The sequence below is a fragment of the Sturnira hondurensis genome, unplaced genomic scaffold (assembly GCF_014824575.4).
Source record: "Sturnira hondurensis isolate 20B ecotype Veracruz unplaced genomic scaffold, ASM1482457v3 Scaffold0006413, whole genome shotgun sequence".
NCBI classification, from domain to species: domain Eukaryota; kingdom Metazoa; phylum Chordata; class Mammalia; order Chiroptera; family Phyllostomidae; genus Sturnira; species Sturnira hondurensis.
In genome coordinates this window covers 51,981,478-52,004,982 of record NW_028079044.1, presented here as the reverse complement: position 1 = coordinate 52,004,982, position 23,505 = coordinate 51,981,478, and the positions used below count along the sequence as shown (strand labels likewise).

The window sequence follows — 23,505 nt, the reverse complement described above, 5'->3', positions numbered from 1 at the left end:
GCCCCGCATGGCATGGCGTGCCAGTGGACAGCGTGCGTCGGCAGCGACCAGCGCTCAGGCGCTCAGGCCCCATCGCACCCGCTGCGAATGCCAGGGCCTGGTTGCCTCAGCTCTGCTCGCGCTCCTGCTGCCTCTGCCGGGAGTGAGATGTCCGCAAGCCTGAGGTCTATCTCTGCACGCTGTTCCCAAACAGGTTCCCCTGCCGAGGGCTTTGCTGTCTAGCCCTTCACCCCTTGGCTCCCGCTTCCCCACTCCCACCCCCGGGCCCTGGGTGCACAGAAGGACTGCGTGAGCGAATGAGTGAATGAAGACTCAGTACAGGGGGGAAATACCTGTGTTTGCTCAAGAACTGTTCGCGGCCACTCCGCTGTCAGCTGGCCCCGGGGTTGCACAGCCAGAATGGCAGGAGCCTGTCTCCTGGAAGCTTCCAGGGCTCTCTGGGTTTGTCTGGGTTTTCAGCAAGTGCAGGCCTGACGAGTGGTGGCAGTTTGTCCTTCCGCTCAGTCCTCTCCCCTTCTCCCACCCCACCTCGGGGGCCCCGCCCGCAGCCGAGCACTGTCTGGCTCAGGCGCTCTGCTGGGTTCAGGGCGTTTCCTTCCATTCCTGGTGTGCTCGTTCAAAAAAGTCCTGAGTGCGTGTTGAATTTTAGTGAAGACTGTTTTTCTACACCTTTGAGATTATCATAATTTATAAACTTTTTATATTTGCTCTGGCCAGTTCTCAGTTGTGTCCCGAAAACTGAAAAGTCGCTGGTTCGATTCCCAGTCAGGGCGAATGCCTGGGTTGCGGGTTCAGTCCCCAGTCCTGGTGCGTACAAGGAGCAGCCAACCGATGTTTTCCTTTCACTTCGATGTTTCGCTTCCTCTCCTTCTCCCTCCCTTCCCCTCTCTCTGGAATCAATGAAAGAAAAAAATTTTCTTTTTTACCTTTTGCATTTGATACTTTTTAGAAGTTTTATCCTACAAGTTGTATTTTATTTTATCACATTCTATTATATTTGGGTGTTTGTTTTGCTCCCTAGACTAATCACAAGTGCTGTAATCTGTTTTTATGCATACTTCTAGTTTTTTATGTAATTTATATAAAATATGTGTTGAGTGCCAGGTACCGTGTTCGTTAAAAATCACATGTGATCTTTGCTCTTACAAAGTACATAGCATAAAAAATCTCTGTGCCTGAAACATTCTAGGTGTTCAGTTCAGTTAGTACAGCAGTTCACTTGACCAATTATTTCTTTTTTTTAATATATGTATTTTATTGATTGTACCATTACAGTTGTTCTATTGCCCCCCCTCACTCCCCTCCACCCACACACTCCCTCCCCCACCATTCTCCCCCCCTTAGTTTATAACCACGTGTCTCAACTTCTTTAGATTCTACATTTCCCCCACTATTCTCGCCCTCCCCCTATCTATTTTCTACCTACCGTCTATGCTACTTATTTTCTGTACCTTCTCCCTCCTTCTCCTCCTCTCACCCCCCTGTTGCTAACCCTCCATGTGATCTTCATTTCTATGGTTCCACTCCTGATCTAGCTGTCCTCTTGGTTTGCTTTTGTTTTAGGTGTGGTTGTTAATAACTGTGAGTTTGCTGTCCTTTCACTGTTCATATTTTTCATCTTCTTTTTCTTAGATAAGTCCCTTTAGCATTTCATATAATAAGGGCTTGGTGATGATGAACTCCTTGAACTTGACCTTATCTGAGAAGCACTTTATCTGTCCTTCCATTCTAAATGAAAGTTTTGCTGGATAAAGCAATCTTGGCTGTAGGTCTTTGGATTTCATGACTTGGAATACTTCTTTCCAGCCCCTTCTTGCCTGTAAGGTCTCTTTTGAGAAATCCGCTGACAGTCTGATGGGAACTCCTTTGTAGGTGACTGTCCCCTTATCTCTTGCTGCTTCTAGGATTCTCTCCTTCATTTTAATCTTGGCTAATGTAATGATGATGTGCCTTGGTGTGTTCCTTCTTGGGTCCAACTTCTTTGGGACTCTCTGAGCTTCCTGGATTTCCTGGAAGTCTATTTCCTTTGCCAGATTGGGGAAGTTCTCCTTTATTATTATTTGTTCAAATAAGTTTTCCACTCGTGGCTGTTTCTTTCCCCCTTCTGATACCCCTATAATTCGGATGTTGGAACGTTTAAAGATGTCCTGGAGGTTCCTAAGCCTCTCCTCATTGTTTTGAATTCTCGTTTCTTCATTCTTTTCTGGTTGGATGTTTTGTTCTTCCTTCTAGTCCACTCCATTGATTTGAGTCCCAGTTTCCTTTCCACCACTGTTGGTTTCCTGTGCATTTCCCTTCATTTCAATTAGTTTAGCCTTCATATGTTCCTCTAATTTGTGACTATAATCAACCAGTTCTGTGAGCATCCTGATAAATAGTGTCTTGAATTGTGCTTCTGAGAGGCTGGCAATTTCTCTGTCACTTAGAGTTATCGGCTCTGGGACTTTGAGTTCTTCTTGAGCCATCTTTTGGGCTGTTCGTGCCTGTTACGTATCAGGATCGGAGCCCTAGGTGTTCACCAGAGCAGGACAACTCAGTCGCTGGGTTGTGATGCTATACATGGGTGGGGGAGGTCAAAGAGGAGCAATGGCAGTCCCGTCTACCGCCTCCCGCTGCTGCGGCGCAGCTGCCACAGTCACTGGGGCCCTCGCGTTTCTTCCCACTGCACACAAATGTGCCACTGCCGTCAGCCCTCCGCCACTGGGTTCGCCCCCTGGGGCCTGCATGGTCCATCTCACTGCGCAGGAATGTGCGACTGCGGTCAGTCTGCCCCGCACCCTGACTGGGTCCGGGCTGCCTGCGCGCCTGGGTCTGGGGATCTTTCCTGCCCGACCCTGCTCCGCTGCTGGCTCCGCCCCTCTTACTGGTCCCGGTTGAATGGTTTGTTGTTGTCGGACTTTCATATAATTCAGTTTTCTGTTTTGTGGCTGTGTCTTTGTTCTCCAAACCTTTGTTGTATTCAAACTTGGTTGTGGGAGAAGGCACAGTGTTTCCCCCTATGCCTCCATCTTGGCGGAAGTCCTACATTTGATTTTTAAAATATGAATCAAGTTTATTGAGATATAATTATCTCCAGCAAAACGTGTTCAAGTGGAGTTATATGAGCTTTAGAAATGTGTACACTCAGGTAACGATGGCGGCGTGGGGCATTTGGAGGCCCCGGCGCTCTACCCTGTCCCTGTGCAACTAACCTCTGCCCCCGCCCCCGCCCCGCGCCCCCCGCCGAAGTGTCTCTGGGCCCCGTAGACCGTTGTGGCTGTTCGAAAGCGGCCCCTGGAGGCGTCCTGCAGAATGTGCTGCTTTACGCCGGCCTCTCTCCCCAGGCCTGTTTGGAGCCATGCGGTGCTGCCGTGACCGCCGCACCGGCCGACGGGCGTTTGCGTTGTTCCTGGCCAGGGCTGTCAGGAATGTTTGCTCACAGGGGTGGCGGTGGCCGTGCGTGTGGTGGCCCGGTGTCACGGGGCGGCACAGCACACGGGCACTGACCTTGCCGCGAACGGCCAGACTTCCCCTCGGTGGTTGTAGCGCTTCACACTCGGGTGTCTTTTAAGAGTAAAAGTGTTTAATTTTTCTGAACTCCAATTTTTTTGTTTTCTTTTGCAGTTGGTACTCTTCATGTTCTAAGGTATCTTTGTCCCAGGGATCGTGAAGATTTTTCTCTTTTGTTCACTTCCAGAAGTTCCACAGCTTTTAGCTTCAGTCTTGGCTTCACATCAGTTACTTTTATCATCGTCCCAGTAGCCGTCCTGCGCTGACACATTAAATCGGTTTTTACGTGCTTCTGGGGTCTGTCTGCTGACACTTTGTTTCCACGTCTGTGTTTGTGAGTGAGGTTGGCCCGCGATTGCCTTCTGGGCTTTGAAGTTTCGCTGGCCCTGTGAAATGTCGGAGTGTGTGCCCTCTGAATTTTGCTCGCGATAAATTTGAGTTTAGTTGGGTGATCTGTTCTTTGAACGTGAGTGGAGTTGTCTGGACCTCGAGCTGAGGCGGCTGGGGGAGGACGTTCTCCAGTGTTTGGGCCACTCGGTGAGTGGCGTGAACCGCGGAGGGCTCCCGTCTGGCTCTTCCCAGAAGAGCGAGGACAGCCCTGCGGCCAGAATGAGCCCCGGGGCCGCAGGCCCGTCTTACCGACGCCGCGCGCGGGTCTGTTTCTTGCAGGGAGATCGTGGAGCACATGGTCCAGCACTTTAAAGCGCAGATCTTCGGGGATCGAAAGCCAGTGTTCGACGGACGGAAGAACCTCTACACGGCCATGCCCCTCCCTATCGGGAGGGAGAAGGTGGGTCCTTGGGGGCAGGGGCAGGGCGGGCCGGGAGGTGCCTGGCTGTGACTGTGCCCCTACCGGCTGGGGCTGGGGGGCTGCCCCTGGGCCCCTGGCCGTCCGCATCCAGAGGCAGCCACTGAGAACAAGTTGACACCTCTAGGCTTTTAAATGGGGACCAGAGGCCACACCGGGCCATAGGCCACTGGCAGGCAGCAGTGAGTGGTGGTGGGATGGCGCGCGGTGTGCCCTTGCCAGCGTGGGGGTGTGCGTGTGACGGGGGCAGCATCATCGACCTGGCAGCTGGCCCGAAAATAACTGTCCGACAAGGCGCCCGCCCTGGGGCGCTGCTCGCACTGCGGGCGCCTTTCCTGTTGTCTCCCCCGCCGTGGCTCCGGTTGAAGAGCAGCCAAGTTTCTGCCTAGAAGTGGTCGCTCTGGCGTAGCGCCCCACGGGCGGGCTGCTCAGGGTGGGGGCGCGTTTTTCGTGAGCAGGAGAGCAGAGGTTCAGCTCAGACCCCACCTCACACGGACTTTGAAGAAGAGGAACCTGAGTCCCAGTGAGAAGGGAAAGCTGGGTCCTTTGACAGTTGGCTGCTCTTTTAAAATGAGGTCTCGATCCTCAGGAGAGAAGACTTTTTTCAAGATTGTATTGATTAATTTTTTTTTAGAGAGTGGGCAAAGGGAGGGAGAAAGAGCGGGAGGGAGACATCAGTGTGTGTTTGCCTCTTACACACCCCCTACTGGGGACCTGGCCCAAAACCCAGGCTTGTGCCCTGACTGGGAATTGAACCTGTGACCACTCAGTCCCCTGAACCACCCCAGCCAGGGCAACAATTAGCTACTTAAACACTCAGGCCCCTGGGAGGAATGCAGCTTCGAGCCTCCGAGGGTCCCAAACTGCTCTCCTGCCGTCCAGCAACCTGCACGCTCGCTCAGGCATTGCACTGTTTGGCTTTTGCATTTTAATGACTGTCCTTAAAGGACTAAGCTCCTTTTGCCCATCTGGGTGGCAGGCAGGCTGGGTGGCTCTGGCTCGGGGTTGCGGGGCCCTGATAAGAGGGGGGGCTGAGGGGCGGTGGGCAGGGATGAGGGCCCTGTGCTGTAGGTCCCCCGGTGACTCTCGGAGATAGCGCCGGCACCCTGCCCGGTGCGGGACGATCGGCAGCCCATCTGGAGGGAGTGCCAGGACCCTGCGCTGCGCTGGCCGAGGCAGGAGGAGCACCCCTCACAGAGCAGCGTGCTGTGCACTTGGGACTGATTGACTGCAAAGCCTTGTGTTTAACTTGCACCTTTGTTGTTATTTGAAGTGGTATAAGAAGGAAAGCCTGAGGAGTCACTCACAGTTTCGTCTGTATGTATTTATAATGACACAAGGGTGGGGTGGGGCATATTTCTTCAGAAGTGGGGGGAGTCCAGACGCTGTGGGGTCTGAGTCGCGTCCCTACAGACGTCAGTACCTCAGTCCCCAAGGAAGGAAGGTCTGACGCAAGTCCTGCGTCTCCCCTCCTCGCGGTGGCAGCTTGGGCAAGCCACGGCTGCTGTCACATGGGGAGACTGTGTGGAAGCTGCCGCCCAGGTCCTCGTGTGGGTCAGAAGTGAGTGTCCCCCAAGAAGAGCTTCCCCCGGAGTGTGTCCCGCGGCCCTGGGTCTCTGGGGAGCTGCGTCCTCATCCAGGCCCCAGATCTTGCTGGTGATCCGAGGCCCCGAGGCCCTCAGCGATCCTAGCGGCTGCTGTGGGGCCGGTGTCTGTCATCCTCGCTCATGTCACTGTCCCGATGCCCACAGGAGCCACCCCTGCGCACTGCTCAGCACCTGCTTTGTGGGTGCTCAGTGTCCCTTAAGTTTTATCCCAACCAACCATTCTTGTCCTATTTTAGGGCAGGTTTAGAGAAGCTGCCCAAAGCTACCACGCCTGCCGAGCGCGGGGGCCCCGATAGCTGCCCACCCGCTGCCCGCCGCTCGGGTCCTGTCGGGCCTGGTGTGCAGAGGAGCCCTCTGCTGCCTTCGCCTCCTGTAGCCAAGGGCCATCGTTCTGCTCTGATGTGTGTTTTTCTCCATAACTGTCTTCTTTGTTGTGTGGGCCTCTCTGCGCGGATCGGGGACGGCATGCACGCCTCCTCCCTAGACAAGGGGGGGGCACCCTGGGCCACACACACAGCTTGAGTTACGAACAGCCGCCGCACACACAGAAGGCGTCACTGGGGGAAGGTGGACTCCCACCAAGTCGCTGCTCAGCACTCCTGCCTGTTCCACGCAGTGTCTCATTGGGCGTGTCAGGGCCACAAGTGCCCCATGGTAGCTGCCGACCTGCAGTGACAGGTGTGGGGATTCTGAACAGGGCAGCAGAGCTTCGGGGGTGGGGGTGGGAGGACAGGTGGGGGGTGGTGGGGGCCTCCCTGGGTGGCGCATGGGTGGGGTCTGCTCTTCTCTGGGACCAACCTGCTGCCCTTTGGGGCCATGGTCCCTCCAGTGAGGCTTTGGCTGTCAGGGTGCCGTGAACCCAACTGGCCCAGGTCGGAGGTGCCCAGCCAGTTCTCGTACTGTACCTGCCGGCTTTACTCGCCAGGGGTGACCTTGAATTCCCAGCATGCCCTCCAGATATGCTGGGTGAGACAGGTTTTCTTCCTGGGTAATTTGGGGTGGGGGTGACTCTCACTCTTTGAGGTGTCAGCCCCCTGTGCACATTTAAAACATGCTGCCTGTGTGTCCCCTTCGTGAAAGGGCCTGTGACCTGGGGCTTAGCACGAGCTCCGGCCTTCAGTCTCCAGGCAGGGCCAGGCCAGGGGCTAGGTCCTCCCCGTCCGTCCTGCACTGAGTGCGATGCCCAGGGCGTTGCTGGTGCCCTCAGTCCTCCTTAGGAGCAGATGGCCACACGTGTGCAGGCCGAGGCCCGCACAGCAGCCCCGCATCTGCCGGGGCACCCAGCTCAGACGCAGCTGCCTCCCGGCACTCCCGGGGTCCTACTTGATGTCTGTTTTCCTGACGGTGCCATCCCGTCCTCGTCCCCAAGCTGCACTCTCCCCGTCACAGTTCTGATCCTGCTGCCCTGGCAGCTTTCAGAGCGAGGGAGCGAACGTGGGGCCGGATCTTTCCAGAGAGACGCAAGCCGTCCGACCGTTCCCAGCTCCTCCCAGGTGCTGGCGTGCTCGGTTAGCCTGAGTGACCCGAGAGGTGGGCCAGCTGCCGTCTTGTCCTAGAAGTGCATGCAGGGAGCCCGATGCCGCCACCCACCTTGGTCAGACCACAGGGGTGACGGCTGGGAGCCCCGCATCCCAGGGCCTCTGACCAGTGCTGTGTTACTGGCACTACAGCCTCAGAGAGGAGATGGAAGTGTCCTGGGTCACAGAGCAGCACCGCTGGCCAGCAGCCCAGGGGGACATGCAGACTGTCCTCAGCCGCGTCCCAGCTGCAGCCAGTGCCACCCCGCCCCACATGGTGGACGTCCTCTGGGAATGCTCATTGCCCCGAAGCTGTTAGATCTGGGTGCTCGTCTCTGGAGACACCGTGGCTGACAGAGGACGTCACAGGGTCTGGCACTGCTTCTCCCCCTTCTTGTGGAGCCGGGAGGAGGCCGGCTCGGGGCCCGTTTGAAGATGCAGCCTGTGGGCACGAGGGTCGTGCGTGCCCCTCGGGGGTGTGCTCCGGTGAAGGACCGACAGAGTCTCCCTAACCCAGGAGTGTTCTGGAAGCTGGCCCACCACCTTCAGCCTCCCAACGGCCTCTGCTGTGGGGAGTGTGCGTAACCGTGTGCTCGGGGCCCCCCAGGTGGAGCTGGAGGTCACGCTGCCGGGAGAAGGGAAGGACCGCATCTTCAAGGTGTCCATCAAGTGGGTGTCCTGCGTGAGCCTGCAGGCGTTACACGATGCACTTTCGGGGCGGCTGCCCAGCGTCCCCTTTGAGACGATCCAGGCCCTCGACGTCGTCATGAGGCACCTGCCGTCCATGAGGTGAGGACCGTCCGCGGGTGGGGACCAGAGCGCCAGGAGTGCCCGCCCAAGCCCAGCCTTGTCTGGGAAGCCTGAGCTCTGCACCAGGAAGAGCCGGTTTCCGAGTTGGGTGGCTAAGGTCACGTGGGGGACCAGGATGGAAGCATAGCAGGGCTAATGTGGGAAACGGTTTACTTGTGAAAAAATTCCTCGGAATTCTCAGCCCGGCCCAGAAAGGTCGGCGCCCGGTGCTAGGAGCTCGGCCTGTCTCAGGCGAGTCCCGAAGGGGCAGTGTCCCAGTTCCGCAGGGGGCGGAGCTTCCCACAGGGAGAGCCTTTCCGGGCGGCAGGAACACCGCTTGCTTCCAGCTTCTGCTTCATTCCGTGGGATTCCTTTCTCACACAAGTGGCCACACTAGACCTTGCTGGAGCAGAGTGTGGGTGCTGCTGTAAGGGGTGGCGACCCTCTAGTGGCTCACAGTCCGCCAGGTGGCAGGGCAAGGGTGCACTCACTCCCAGGACGCCCGTTCCTTGCACACACCCGGCGCACGGCAGAGCCTTGGGGACCATGGGGGTGCCCAGGGGAAAGAACCCCCTGCACTGACCCGCAGCCCCATGCTGACTGCTGCCAGGACCTACACAGCGGGCAGCAGCCTGTGTGTCAGTGGGCCCCTCGTTGCAGGTACACGCCCGTGGGCCGTTCCTTCTTCACGGCGTCCGAGGGCTGCTCCAACCCTCTGGGCGGGGGCCGGGAAGTGTGGTTCGGCTTCCATCAGTCTGTCCGCCCTTCTCTTTGGAAAATGATGCTAAACATTGACGGTAAGCGAGCCTGGGCTTCCCTGTGGGGTGGAGGGCTTGCTGGGGGACAGAGATCCTCGTGGGGGGACCCATGGGGCCAGCCCCAGACACAACCTCTGCTGGAGCCAGAGGTGCTGCGCACACCTGGCCCGTCTCACCTGCGCCTCGGCTCCGGCGGCGGCACTCTGGTGGAGCCGCAGCTACCTGCAGGGCCTGCCCGGAGGCTGTGGCTGGGGGTCTGGGCCTGCATCTCTGAGGGGCCCCCAGGCGCTGTGGCTGGTGTCCCCTGGGGCGGCATCGTTCTTGTGTGGGGGTGGAGAGTGGACATCCGGCTGTCCCTGTCTTGTTGGTCCCCTCTCTCCTGTGTGGTTGTTGGTCTGGCCCCCAGGTCGGGCTGGGGAACCTCCGAGAGCCCACACCAAGGGAGTCGGGGGCAGGAGGGTCCAACCTTCATGGTCCCGTCGTGATGTGGGGTTTGATTAAAACCTAGTTTTCTGCTCAGAGGGCGTCTCCACTCCAGCAGCCCCTTGGGGCTGCTTGGGGTCAGGGGTTATCGGGCAGCCGGTGGCCAGGCCCAAGCCCCCACGGGTAAGGAGGACAGAGCGAAGGCGCCCCCAGATGGCTGGCTGTGGAAGGGGTGCAGCTGGGCCGGCCCAGTCATGCTCCTCTGCCCATGTCTTTTTCTTCCCTCCTCCAGTCTCGGCAACCGCGTTTTACAAGGCACAGCCCGTAATCGAGTTTGTTTGTGAAGTTTTGGATTTTAAAAGTATTGAAGAACAACAAAAACCTCTGACAGATTCCCAAAGGGTCAAGTTTACCAAAGAAATCAAAGGTAGGTGCCAGCCCAGTGCCTGCGTGGCCCTTACTCCTGCAGCGGGGTCTGAGGGACAAAGCCACCTTCTGGTGGGTTAGTGTAGGGATGGGGCCAACCCGCCTTGCAGAGTGGGCACAGTAATGTCCTTGTCCCGGGTGAATGGCTGCAGGGTGCAGGGTGGGGGCTGGCCCACCCACGTCCCTGTCCTCAGTGTTTGGACTGGAGAGCAGAGTGTGGGTGTCAGTGGCATCTCATGACTTTGAGGATGCAGGGCAGCTCCATGCCTGCCGCCTTGAGGCCCTGGCGAGGCCACGCCCATTCTGCCTGGTGGTAGCTCAAGCAAGTGGGGGCCAGGGCTCAGTGGCCTGGCCCCAGCCCTCTGCACCTGTCCCTGTCCAAGGCCTAGGGCAGCACTGGTTGCTAAAAATAGTGCCTAAGGAGGTGCTGAAAGCCCTGGTGGCCAGCGCAGCCTCCAGACTGAGCCAGACACAGCCGCTTCTCTCCCAGAGCAGTGTCCCAACTGGGGCCTTGGCATTGCTGGGGTAGAGGGCGTCCCCGAGAGTGAGCCTGTTCCAGCCCCGTGTCAGCCTTCCCTGGTGCTCCAGAGTGCCCAGCATGGGCCTGGCAGCAGTTCCCACGGAAACAGAGGGGCAGACCTCAGAACTGGCGCTCCAGGCCAGGCAGGCCCTGACCCTGAGGCCGGCTGCTCTGTGCCACCAGGTCTGAAGGTGGAGATCACACACTGTGGGCAGATGAAGAGGAAGTACCGCGTCTGCAACGTGACCCGGCGGCCTGCCAGCCACCAAACGTAACCACCTCCCCTACACACTCAGGACCCCCTGACCCCAGTCTTGACCCCCGACCCTCACTGTCAGCCTAAGGCCCCAGCTCAGGAGCAATGACTCTTCTAGGAAAATGATTCCAGAGCCACACCTTCAGCTCAGGGGACCCCAAACCACCTAACAGAACACTGGGGGGGTGGGGGGCCCAGGGTGGGGTGGGATGGAGTGAGGGCTCCCCATCGGCTGACCGTTGCAGGGGAGGGAGAAGTATCTTCCTTGCTCAGAGCCCCCAGCACACTGCTGGGGGGGGGGCTCCCTGGGCACGGCCCCCACCCGTCCAAGGCTGTGCCTCTGCCCTGACTTCACTTGCCACTTTGGTCTCCAAAGCTGGGTAGTAAAAAGCCTATCCACGTGGACTGGGCGCCGCCCTGGGCAGTGGGCATCCGCTGGGGAGAGGTGAGCGCCTGTAAGGTCTCCTGGACCCAGGGAGCCCTCCCTCGGCTCCACGGTCATCCATGGAGCAGGCCTGGTCTGTCCCTGGGTGCACGGCCTGGCCTCCCTCCTCCCATCCTCATAGACGCCTCCGGCCTCCCCGCATGCCGGCCCCTCCTGCCTCCGCCCTCCCACAGGCGTGGCCGTGGGTGCCCGAGCAGAGCTGCCCGGCCCTTTCCTCGGCCCATCCTGGGAGGTTGCGGGCCCTGCAGGGCCGGCACTTAGAGCGTGTGGCCCTCGGGTGGGATCAGCCAGGAAACCCACAGCCTCCCTTTCTGGACACGCCCCCGTTTGCCCTGAACTCCCGTGTCCGCGGCAGCGCACCGCAGGCATGGGGGTGTCCTCTTGTGTCCCAGCTGTAGAGGGAGAACAGGAGGCGAGGGCTCAGGGATCCGGTGACCCAGAGGATGTGTTGCACTTGTCCCCCACCAGAGAGAGCAGGCCCCCATGCGCAGCCTGGGTGTGCAGCTCGGGCGGGGGCAGGCCCTGCCGCCTGCCGCCTGCCGCCTGCCCATGGGCTGGTGCCTCTGCCCCCAGGTTCCCGCTGCAACAGGAGAGCGGGCAGACGGTGGAGTGCACGGTGGCCCAGTACTTCAAGGACAGGCACAAGCTGGTTCTGCGCTACCCCCACCTCCCGTGTTTACAGGTCGGACAGGAGCAGAAACACACCTACCTTCCCCTGGAGGCAAGTCTTTTCCCGCTCGGCCCCCCCGCCGCTGCAGGGGCTCGTTGGGTCGGTGGGTCGGTGCTTCTGGTGTGTGAAGACCTGGTGTGCACTGCGTGCCCAGCGGGCTCCTGGCACAGGATAGAAAGTGCTCGGAAAATAAACTCTTCACTCACTAGAAAATTCCTTGCCCAGGAAGAGGGCCCACAGGTCCCTGGCAATTGCCCTTCACTCCCGGTCGAGGGCCGGGTGGGGCTGCCCTGCTGTGGTCTGCAGGTGACTTCCTTCCCCTTGTCAGGCAGCTCTGTGTCCCCACTTTCTGAGGACACAGCATCCATGCTGCTGGTCTTGGAAGCTGCACTCTCTACCCGGGCAGCTCCCAGTCGGGGTCCTGAGTTACGTGGGGGTTCTGCTGCTGGCCACCTGGCTGTTGAGCGATATGTGCAGGTGTGCCAGTCCCGAGCGTCCCGGGACCGTTGGCATCTGCCTGGGCCCTGGGCAGAGCGGGTACCCTGCCCCCAGCCCTGGCACTGACGCTGCATCGGTGGCCTTCCCTGTAGGTCTGCAACATCGTGGCTGGACAGAGATGCATAAAAAAGCTGACCGACAATCAGACCTCAACCATGATCCGAGCGACTGCCCGGTCGGCGCCCGACCGGCAAGAAGAGATTAGCAAACTGGTGAGTGTTATGTCGCCGAGGCTGGTCCTGGGGCAGTATTCCCTCAGGGAGCCCATCAGCACAGGGCGCCCAGGGCCAAGGGCAGTGGACACCCGGACGGGAACAGAGCTTGTTTCTAAAAACGCTGGCTTCTGCGAGGATGCCCAGACGCCCAGGCCCTACCCTCCCTCCCTCTTTTCCAGATGAGAAGCGCAAGTTTCAACACAGACCCGTACGTGCGGGAGTTTGGGATCATGGTCAAAGACGAGATGACGGATGTGACCGGGCGGGTCCTGCAGCCACCCTCCATCCTCTACGGGGGCCGGGTGCGTGCCAGCGAGGGTGCTGTGGGCGTTTGGGGGTGTGTCTGGGCACTGACCATGGAGCAGCACTGGCGACCCCTTTTGGGATGGAACCACCCCCAGAGCTGTGGACCGTGGCCCCCGGGCGGAGAGCTGCTTCTGCTTGAGCCCGAAGCTTAGGGGGCTTTCTGGAGGCCTGAATGTCCTGGCCCTTTCGGAAGGTTTCCAGAATTAGCCTTTACTTCTCCGAAGGTAGTTCTCGCTAACCAGTGAGCGTGTTAAGGATGCTGTTCTCTGTAGGTAGGCAGCCTGCCAGGGAGGCGCTGCTTCCCGGAGGCCCTGCTCTCCTGGGGCCTGGCTTTGCTTCGGAGGTGTTTGGGGACAAGTGAGCAGCCCTTTGGGGGTATGTGTGGTTGTGCCCATTGACCCTCGAGCCTTCTTCCGTGTGTCATCAAAGGTGTCCTGCCCCCACACCCCTGTGTGCCGCAAGGGGGCCTCCCTGCCACCCCCGGCCGGTCCCCCAGGTGCAGGGCGCAGCATTTTGGGTGGGCGGCCTCGGCTTCCAAGGCCACTCACTGGCTGGCGCACCCGTGAACCTGGAGGAACCCCGATGTGCACCTTCTCACCGGGGGTGTTCACGGGGCGCATCAATCTTCGGGACCCCTGGCAAGGTTTTGTCGTGTCTGTGGGCTCGTTTCCTTTCACATTTTAAAGCTCAGAAGGTACAGAGGGGTTATAGGGATACGTCTTATATTTTTCTCGGCTCTCGTTGCTCCCCGGGAAGCAGTCGGTGTTACTTTTCTCCTTTGCAAGATCGCCCGGGGATGAGTCACGTTTTTACCTCTTCCTCTGTAGATAGCGTGTTAAATGTGCTCTGTGCCTCGCTTTGTCGCTTAGTATTTTCTCCTGGAGCCCCTGGAAATCTCGGAGATGGTTTAGTGTGTGGTGTGGAGCGCGCCCCGTCCTGCCCTGGTGTTCCTTTGTCTGGGCGTCTCCGTCCTCACCCCACTCCCGCCCTCCACTCACCTCTGCACCTACCCATCCTTCCACCTACCCGCCCCACAGCCGCCTGTGGGCCCCCTACCGTGCTGGGCATTCGGGGTGGGGACAACACAAAGACTCGGTCCTAGGCTCAGGAGCCACTGTCTGGTTGCAGGGCCAACAGCAGTTTGGACAGTGACAAAGTCCGAGGGCGGAGGCCTGGCCCCACGTTGTCTCACTCTGCACGCTGTGCCATTTGCAGAACAAAGCGATCGCCACCCCGGTGCAGGGCGTCTGGGACATGAGGAACAAGCAGTTTCACACGGGCATCGAGATCAAAGTGTGGGCCATCGCCTGCTTCGCGCCCCAGCGCCAGTGCACGGAGGTGCACCTGAAGTAAGGCCGCTGCGGGCGGGCCGGGTCTGCACGGGTCGGGGGGCAGCCGGGGCTGGCGGGTTCGGGGGGCAGGGCTGGCCCCTTGCCCAGTCATGGAGCACTGGCCAGGCAGCATGGGCCGCTCCACGGTGCTTCTCCTTGGGGCTGTTATCAGAGAGGAAAGAAACAAAACAGCAGATGAGAATGAGTGTAAAAATTAGAGACAAAGGAAAAATTGGGTTCAGGGAACAAAGCTAATTTTTAAAAATACTGGCGCCCTGGCTGGTGTGGCTCAGTGGATCGAGCACCGGCCTGCGAACCAAAGGGTTGCTGGTTTGATTCCCAGTCAGGGCACACGCCTGGGTTGCAGGCCAGGTCCCGGCAGGGGATGCATGAGAGGCAACCATACATTGACGTTTCTCTCCCTCTCTGTCTCCTTCCCTTCCCTCTCTCTAAAAATAAATAAATAAAATCTTTAAAAAAAAAAAAAGAACCACTGGAGCCGCACGTTCCCGTGAGTCAGTGAGAAGGAGAGGGTGGAGCCCGAGTGGGAAAGACGTTCAGACACAGGCGGGGGCGGGCAGTGTCGCCTCGCTTCCGGGACAAGGGAAGCAGCGAGTGTGGCTTTAGCCGGCTGTCCTGGAGTGGCGAGTCCCCTCCAATCCCAGTAGCCCGGGGAGGGGCCTGGCCAGTGCAGGGCCCTTGGAAAGCAGCGCCGCTTGAACCACGGGGCTGATGCATGTGCTTCTGTGCCAGGCAGACCAGTGGGAAGGAAAGCTTTGGCTCCCGCCTTCTTGGGCGGAGCCAGGAGGGAAAAGGCAAAGCCCAGGAAGCATAGCCCGTGAGCACTTCAGCAGAGGTCGTTCTGAGAAGCCTCGGCTCCCGGAAGGTTCCGAGAGCTGACATCGAGGGCCGGAGGCTGTCCCCGGCAGGCACTCCTCGGTACCTGCTGCCCCAGGGACAGAGAGGGCTCAGGAAGCCACGCCCAGGCTCCACATCTGGACCCTGGGCCACCCCCCAACCCCCACGCCTGTCCCCAGCCCTGCGTTCGCTTTTGCCTGGAGCCAGGTGGTCATCCCTCAGCGAAATGAGCCATGAGTGCAGGTGCACACCCACACGTTTTTTTAAGGTGCTGACATGTGGCAGGCTGAACACCACCTGGCCAGGCTGGACCGGAGTGTCCTTAGCACCACTGCGGCAAGCAACGTTATTTTTACTCTGGAGCCTAAAATAGAGGCCACTGAGCCGTCCCTGACTTGCCCTGGCTTCTTGGGCCTGCTGGCGGCTGCTGGTGGTGCCACTCCTGCTCTGCTGTCCTGTTTTCTCCACGGTCGCGTCACCCACGGGTCCCAGTTGTACACACGGGAGTAATAGCATCCCTCCGGCTGCTCGGCATTGGTGGTGTGAGTGTGCTGGGTGTGTCTGGATGGAGTAGCCTGGGCAGGCGCACGAGGAGGTGGCATGTCTCACTGTGCAGTGCACAGTGCGGACACTGTCTGAAGTCCTCTGTTGTCTGGTGGCAGAACGGCCACAGGGCCTTCCCTGTAACCCTCACACAGGCTCCACCTACACACCGGGTTTCCACGAGTTGGCGTGTCGGCGTGGCTTTTCCACGGAAATTCTGACCGACGTCAAAGCCGAGTGGGTTTTGGTCTGTAAGCGTGGTGCCCTTTGCTCAGGGCCCTGGCCGGTCTCAGTCCTTGGGGCTGTGGTTCTTAGTGTGGCGAACGTCCTCCTCAGGTCCTTCACGGAGCAGCTCAGAAAGATCTCGAGAGATGCCGGGATGCCGATCCAGGGCCAGCCGTGCTTCTGCAAGTACGCGCAGGGCGCGGACAGCGTGGAGCCCATGTTCCGGCACCTGAAGAACACCTACACGGGCCTGCAGCTGGTGGTGGTCATCCTGCCTGGCAAAACCCCCGTCTACGGTAGGCCTCCGGCTGTGCGGCCAGCCCTGGGGGCGGCCGTGGCCTCCTCGGGCGCTCCCGGCCACCCGAGCCCTTGTGTCCCTGCCACGTGAAGGGGGTGCTCCTTTCGGGCACACCTGTGTGCTGAGAGAGACCGGGGCCGCCTCGCCAGTCTTGTCCGAGGCCATGGCTCCTGGATACCAGTGCACCCAGGGTGGACAGGGTGTGGTCGTCCTGTCCACTCTCCGACGTAGGTGCTGGCTGGGTGGGAACAGTCATGCCCTGCACACAGGGGGGCCCCTGGGGTCGGCACCAGCTCCGTGGCCTGGTCCTACGTTCGCAATCGCCATGCCCTGCTCAGACTTCTCCAGAAGTTCCCAGAGTGCTTTGTACCAGGAAGGCAGGGTGCACTCATTCAGCCCAAATTTACTGCCCCAGGTGAGAGCGAGGGCCCAGGCCCTCCGTCTTGGTGCTCCCGGGAGAAGTGGGGAGACAGGTGATGACAGGGAGGGACAGTGGTCACTGAGGCCTGGTGGAAATGAGGGCTCCCAGTTGGGTGGTCCCAGGGCCACGTGCCACAGGGTGAGCACCGTGGGGCAGGTGTTGCTGCCAGCTGGCCCCGCATCAGCGGCACAGGTGTGGGCATGGAGAGGCCCTGCTTTTCCTCCTGGTCACGGGTGCAAGTAAAGCAGGAAAGAGGGCGCTGTCCGTGCCTCCCCCAGTGGGTCTCCAGGACAGCCCAGAGCAGCCCAGCTGCTTCGAGAAAGAGCCCAGAGGTGGAGGCTGTGGCCGAGCCTGGTCTCTGGTGTCAGGCTGGCCTGGGCCGAGGATGCAAAGGCTTGTGGTGTGTTTATCTTTGACTCCGAGCACTTGCTCATCGCCCTGGGTGCTGTGGGGGAAGGCTGCCTTTCTCCCCAGGAACGCCAGACGCTGGGTTCCAGCCGGGTGCTGCCGAAGCACCCTGGGACCCGTGGTGGGCCCCTGTCAGCCCTACGTGGGGAGTGAGCCGCACTGGCCTTGCCTCCCTGGCTAAGGGGGATGAGGCTTCCGCAGGTGGGGCAGATGGGCCCAGCCAGGGCCAGAGCTCAAACCCATGGGTTATAACTGCCCCCCCACTCCTGCCAGGCCCCTGCTCTTGGGCTCAGCCACCGAAGGGGCAGGCAGAAACTCAGCAGTGGGGGCATACCACCTAGGCCTCTGCGGCTTCGGGCAGCCAGATGGGCACTAGCTATCGCCTCTGCCTTCTGTGCCTGCAGCCGAGGTGAAGCGCGTTGGGGACACAGTGCTGGGCATGGCCACACAGTGTGTGCAGATGAAGAATGTGCAGCGGACCACACCACAGACGCTGTCCAACCTCTGCCTGAAGATCAATGTCAAGCTGGGCGGCGTGAACAACATCCTGCTGCCCCAGGGCAGGTGAGGCTGGCCCTCTGTTCCAGGCGGGCACCCACTGCACAGGCCCCTAGTGACACCATCACCCACAGAGAAGCCACGGGGTGTGTTTGGAGATGGTGTGGTCAAGCAGAAGGACCCTGGGTGTCTGGTCTGGGACTGGGGTTGTCCGACTCACACATTTCCCGGGAGTGAAGCAGGCCCCATGGAGCACAGGTGGTGAGCTGGCCCCGCCCTTCACCCCGCCAGCAGTTCTGTGTCTGCTGAGTGCCATGGGCTGGGAGCTGGGCCATGGGGGTGAGCGCAGGGACCCAGGCGGGTGGCCTGCAAACCGGCGTGTGCGGCTGTGGTGGAGGTGGGGCTGGGGTTCCTGTGCTGTGGGCACTGGGAGCAGCGTGCTCCAGACATGGGGCCCCGCCAGGCTCTCCAAGGGAAGCCTGCTGGGGGTGCTGTGGGCTGGGGGCCAGAGGGCGACCTCGGGCAGGATGCGGCCATTGGATGTGGTCACGAGTGAGGATGCGGTCCTCCAACTTTGCTCCCAGAGGCTCCTGGCCCCAGTCCCAGCAGGGGCCAGAAATTACCCCGGGATAATTCCTGAGTTACCCCAAGAGAGCACTGGGGGTGGGGCGGTACCCAGAGACCAGTTGGGTGTGGGCTGGTCGGGAAAGAGGAGACTCGGGTGAGTCCTGGGCCCCACCCAGCCCGTGGAGAGAGGGCAGCATTTGTGGAGGAGCAGCGTACGCGGCTGCCAGGGGCTTCGCTGGTCTCCGAGGGGAGCCAGTCTGGTGTCGGGCATGCAGGTTTAGGCATCCTGGCTTAGAGGGCGGGGGACCCGGGAGGGTGTAGACAGGAAGGATGGGGCGGCTGGGGGCAAAGGTCACAGAGGTGAGGCACCGCCGTGGAGCGAGTTGAAAGGGAGGGAGGGGCCTGGACCCCAAAGCAGATTTGTCCTGGTGCTGGACCAGTGGCTGGACAAGGACGCACAGGTCATGGTGACCTTGCAGAGCAGAGTCTGGTTGCTGTGGCAGCGTGCACAGTAGGGGGCGAGTGCCAGAGCAGGGGAGCTGTGAGGGGCTCCACCCACTCGGGAAACTGCTCAGGTTTGCCTGGGAGGGTGTGAGTCAGGGCTTCTGAGGATGCTGCTTGGAGTGATGCAGCGTTGGGGGAGGGAGCAGCAGGTGGGAGGGGGCCCCGGGCGCCTGCACCCCCTTCACTGCCGCATATACCACCGTCATTGGTGGAGAGCAAGGGTGGTGTGGATGCTCATGGCTTAGGGAGGCTGTGGTGTGTGTGGCCTCTGAGGGCCCCCACATTCCCCGGCATGTCGGGCCAGGCAGGCAGTGCGGCCATGGTCGTGCCCCCCCCCGCCCGTCTCCTCTGTGCAGGTGGGCGGTAGGCCGTGGCACCGGGAGTTGGGCCATGGCACGGGGAGTTCCCAGCAGCTTGGAGTCCTGCGCTTCGGAAGGACGCAGCCTTCAGACGTCCCCCCAGGGACACCCAGAGCTGCCAGGGTGGCTGGAGCCACGCTGGGGGTGGGAGCGGGGAGCCCTCCCACATTTGTGGGTACTGACTTGGGGTGCATGCCTAAAATCTCCCCTTTCCCCCCATGCCACTGGTACAGCCTCAGCTTGGGCAGGGAGTTCCGGCGAGTATGTCAGGGGTGGTGGGTGGCTCCTTGTGAGCACTGCTGGCAGGAGTCCCGAGGAGATGAGGCTCCCGTTGGCTTGTCCCTACCTGGGCTAGGAGCACCCCGTGCTTCTGGTTGGGGCCAGGAGGACAGCAACCTGGCACTGACTCCAGCTCCCAGTGCAAGGGAGGGGCAGGGCAGGCCCTCTGAAACGCAGCTGACCTTCGAGAGCCCCCCGTGGCCTCAGGGCACCCCTGAGGATAAGGGAATCGTGTTCAGGGGGCTGTGGGCACCTGGGGTGCCTACACCTGGCTGGAGAGCCCCAGCCACTGCACATGGCACCTTCACGGGGCCCCGACTGTGGGTGACCGTCAGCTACTCGGGGACCAGCAGTGCTTCCCCACTGGGGCGTTTGACGTTTCCCGTGTCTGGACTTGGGGTGCCACTGTGGCTCTGGTGGAGAGCAGAGGGGCCCCGCCCTGGGGTGGGGCTGCGAGTTTGAGGAGGAGGAGCAGATGGGGGCACCCAGTTTCTTTTATGTAACTATTTCGGAAACGTGTAAGCCTGTGCTGAGGGGAGCCTGGGCACCCTCCCCAACTGGGTGCCCCTGGAGTGGGTCTCAGGGGGCCTTACCCGAGGGGCTCTCCATGAGCATCCTGACCTCGGCCCCGGCCACACAGGCGCTGTGGGCTGGGCTGCGCCTCGGCCACTGACACTGCACTACCCCGCCCCCCCGCAGGCCGCCTGTGTTCCAGCAGCCCGTCATCTTTCTGGGGGCCGATGTCACCCACCCCCCAGCTGGGGACGGGAAGAAGCCTTCAATCGCTGCTGTGAGTGTCCACGCCTTCCACTGGGCCCTGCATGAGCGATGTCCCTCCCTGAACTGTCCATGGGAGGCGGCATGGGCCCACTGCAGCCATATGGCTAGAGCTCTCTCCTGAAGAGCAGCAGTGAGGTTTGTGAAATAGCAGCTTGTGGGATCAGAGTCCCCTGGAAAATAGGTGTTTCGGGGACACAGCAGGCAGGTACGTGCGTCTGAGAGGAGTAAGATGTGTGAGTTGGTACTTTCCCCAGAACCCCACACCAAACCACGCCTGTCCCCACGACAGGCTCCTGGGAGGACTAGGGCCTCACTGCCCCACTGCGGGCATCCTGTTGTCATCACACAAGGCTGAGTGTGAGATAAGGAGATGGACTGGGGCTCAAGGCCCTCTTGTCCCAGCCCCTTTCAGACTCCTTAAGGTGACTTACTGTCTTTGTGACAAGTGTGTGCATGGGCTTGAACTGAAGTCCTTCCTGCCTCCTACCTTTGTGACTTTCTTAGGGGCAGGGGTGGGGCAGCCTCGATTCACAGGTGACAGTCCCCTGGCGGTCCACCCCTGCCCTCGGGGCTGAAGGCTGCAGGGGGTTGCAGTGGGATGGGGAGGGCGTGTGCGCGGGGCAGCGCAGGTGCCGCTGTGGGCACGGCCGCTCCCTCGGAGCCCTGCTGCAGAGACCCCGGCATCCCCAGGGGGAACTGCCTATGGGACGTTTGGGGAATTGTGTATTTATTCGTCATTTGTCTGAAACCAACAGTTGGGGTTGGCTTTTTAATTTTTTTAGCCCAGGGCAGCTCATGTGTCCTGCCCCTCACTCCCTCCAGACGCATCCAAAAACAGTGGCATTTTCTGAGCACCTCTGTGCCAGAGCCTGGGCTGCGTGCGCCACTGCATCGGCTCGTAACCTTGCAAGGGTGTGTTAGTTTCCTCCTCCCCGCCCCTGCCCCCAAGGAAGTTGGGGTGGCTGAGCACCCTTCCGCCAGAGAGGCAGCAGAAAGCACCCCCCCCCAGCTCCGGCCTTCCCAGGCCCCTACGAGCGTGCCCCTGTCCCACAGGTGGTGGGCAGCATGGACGCCCACCCCAACCGCTACTGCGCCACGGTGCGGGTGCAGCAGCATCGCCAGGAGATCATCCAGGACCTGGCTGCCATGGTGCGGGAGCTGCTCATCCAGTTCTACAAGTCCACGCGCTTCAAGCCCACCCGCATCATCTTCTACCGCGACGGCGTGTCCGAAGGGCAGTTTCAGCAGGTGGGCACCGCCTGGCTCCTCTTCCGTCCTCAGAGGGTCTGAGACCCACCTGCCCCCCGGCAGAGGGGCTTCCCGGGTTCTCTGCGGAAGAGGGTGGCACGGTTTCTGTTTGGCCTCGGTGTCTGTCTGCGCGCAGTGCAAGGGGTGGGCCAGCGACGGGGTGGGGGATGCAGGCGGGACGCGGCGGGCCAGTCCGAGGCCTGGAGGGCTGCGTGAGAGAGACTGGGGACAAAGACTGCCTGTTGGAGCGACATGCTCCCGGGTGCGTCCTTGTGGCACCTCGTGACCACTGTGTGGGGGCCATCGGGGACCCTCCGCACCATGCCAGGTGTTCTTATGCATCGCCTCGTTTCAACCCTTGAGCCTGAAGCCTGGGCGCCATTCATGCCATTCTGCAAGGGAAGCGATGGGCTCGGGGCGGCAGAGGCCCAAATGTCTGTGGCAGTGGCCCTGAGCGTGCCCCCCCTCCCCCAGGTGCTGCACCACGAGCTGCTGGCCATCCGCGAGGCGTGCATCAAGCTGGAGAAGGACTACCAGCCGGGGATCACCTTCATCGTGGTTCAGAAGAGGCACCACACGCGGCTCTTCTGCACGGACAAGAATGAGCGGGTGCGTCTGCGGCCGGGATGGGGTCCCCTCCGCCCCGGGCACTGGGGAGCCCTGCCGTCGGAGGGCTGTGTGGGGACCTGGCCTGTCGGGCCTTGGGAAGAGATGTCCTCCATCCAGTGAGAATCTGGACCTGGAAACCCCATAGGTCTGGGGGACAAGACCAGGCAGAGATGTCCTTGGTCTGATGAAGAAATGACCCGGGAGGCAGCTGTGAGAAAGAACCAGTCAGTGAGCGACCATGCTTATAAAGAGAGCGCAGAGAGAACCTGGGGACCTCGGGGAGGCTGGAGCCCAGGCAGGGTCTGGGGTGCGGTTGAGAGGTGGGCCGTCTGGCCTTGCAGAGTGAGGGCACAGGGCAGTTGCCAGGCAGCAGCTGTGACTGCAGGAGGCCTCCCAGGTGAGGAACGTAGGACCCTCAGGTGGGAAAGCCTTCCTCGCTCCCAGCAAGGTGCACATGAACCAATCCTCGCCACGTAGCACGGTGGAGCCTCAAGCAGTCTGCCGCAGGGAGAGGACCCTCTCAGTGGGAGGGACATGGACAGACAGGAAGCTGCCCTTGAACCAGCCCCGCAGGGCCAGACTCCAGTGGGTCCCCCTCCACACAGTGCCGAAGGCGGCTGTCACGACAGTCTGCGGGCACCACAATGGGGATACGGTACAGGGCGGGTTGGCTGTCCAGATGGAAGACACAATGTGGAGGGCGGGTTCTGGTGAGGAAGAGGCTCGGCCACAGTCCCGGCGTGCCCCACACCGTGACCTAGAAGCACGTGAAAGGCAAGCATGTGAACGGAAACAGCTTTCCGAGGAGCACCGAAGGTCACCGGCCCCAGAGGCGTGTTCTGACACATGCCCTCCTGGGTGAGACAGCACTATGGGAGAGCGTCTGAACCAGCTAGGCCGAAGAGGAAGATCCTGCCTGGGTCAACGGAGGTCGCGTTCAGGGCTTTGGGACATCGCTCTCGTACCAGGAGACAAAAGAAGGCGCGGATTACAAACTTCGTGTTTTACAAAGCACGGCTTCTGATCAGTGTACAATTCAATTTTAAATTAACAGTAGAAAAGGAGCTTAATGGAAGCTTTAAATTCACTTCTAGGTAGTACATGCATTAAACATGTAAAGAATAAACATTACATAATCAGATTGACTTCCGCCAAGATGGAGGCATAGGGGGAAACACTGTGCCTTCTCCCACAACCAAGTTTGAATACCACAAAGGTTTGGAGGACAAAGACACAGCAAAAAACAGAAAATTGAATTATGCGGAAGTCTGACAACCACTAACCGTTCAACGGGGATGGTAAGAGGGGCGGAGCCAGCAGCGGAGCAGGGTCGGGCAGGACAGATCCCCCGACCTAGGCGGGCAGGCAGCCTGGACCCAGTCAGGGTGCGGGGCAGACTGACCGCGGTCGCACATTCGCACACAGTGAGACGGACCACACAGGCCCCAGGGGGCGAGGGCTGACAGCGGTGGCACAGTCGCGTGCAGTGGGACAAAACGAGTGGGCCCGGTGACAGTGGCAGCTGCAGCACCTGTGGGGGCCACGGCGGGAACTCAGATGCCATTGTTCCTCGTTGACCCCGCCCCCACATACAGCGTCACAACCCAGCTACTTAGTTGCCCTGCTCTGGTGAACACCTAGGGCTCCGATCCTGATACGTAACAGGCACGAACAGCCCAAAAGATGGCTCAAGAAGAACTCAAAGTCCCAGAGCCAATAACTCTAAGTGACAGAGAAATTGCCAGCCTCTCAGAAGCACAATTCAAGACACTATTTATCAGGATGCTCACAGAACTGGTAGATTATAGTCACAAATTAGAGGAACATATGAAGGCTAAACTAATTGAAAT

General features: G+C 60.2%; 1 protein-coding gene across 2 annotated transcripts in view; it reads left to right on the top strand.

Moving 5' to 3' along the window:
* AGO2 (argonaute RISC catalytic component 2) overlaps positions 1–23,505 on the top strand; it is a 44,705-nt gene that overhangs the window by 4,906 nt on the left and 16,294 nt on the right. For both annotated transcript variants that reach the window (XM_037048606.1, XM_037048605.1), the window contains exons 2-15: positions 4,159–4,279; positions 8,029–8,210; positions 8,871–9,007; positions 9,684–9,818; positions 10,521–10,608; positions 11,612–11,759; positions 12,299–12,418; positions 12,601–12,723; positions 13,943–14,076; positions 15,796–15,980; positions 17,216–17,375; positions 19,718–19,808; positions 20,852–21,046; positions 21,521–21,655. In XM_037048606.1, the coding sequence (XP_036904501.1) occupies positions 4,159–4,279; positions 8,029–8,210; positions 8,871–9,007; positions 9,684–9,818; positions 10,521–10,608; positions 11,612–11,759; positions 12,299–12,418; positions 12,601–12,723; positions 13,943–14,076; positions 15,796–15,980; positions 17,216–17,375; positions 19,718–19,808; positions 20,852–21,046; positions 21,521–21,655 (1,954 nt within the window). The remainder of the gene's footprint in view (positions 1–4,158; positions 4,280–8,028; positions 8,211–8,870; positions 9,008–9,683; positions 9,819–10,520; positions 10,609–11,611; positions 11,760–12,298; positions 12,419–12,600; positions 12,724–13,942; positions 14,077–15,795; positions 15,981–17,215; positions 17,376–19,717; positions 19,809–20,851; positions 21,047–21,520; positions 21,656–23,505) is intronic.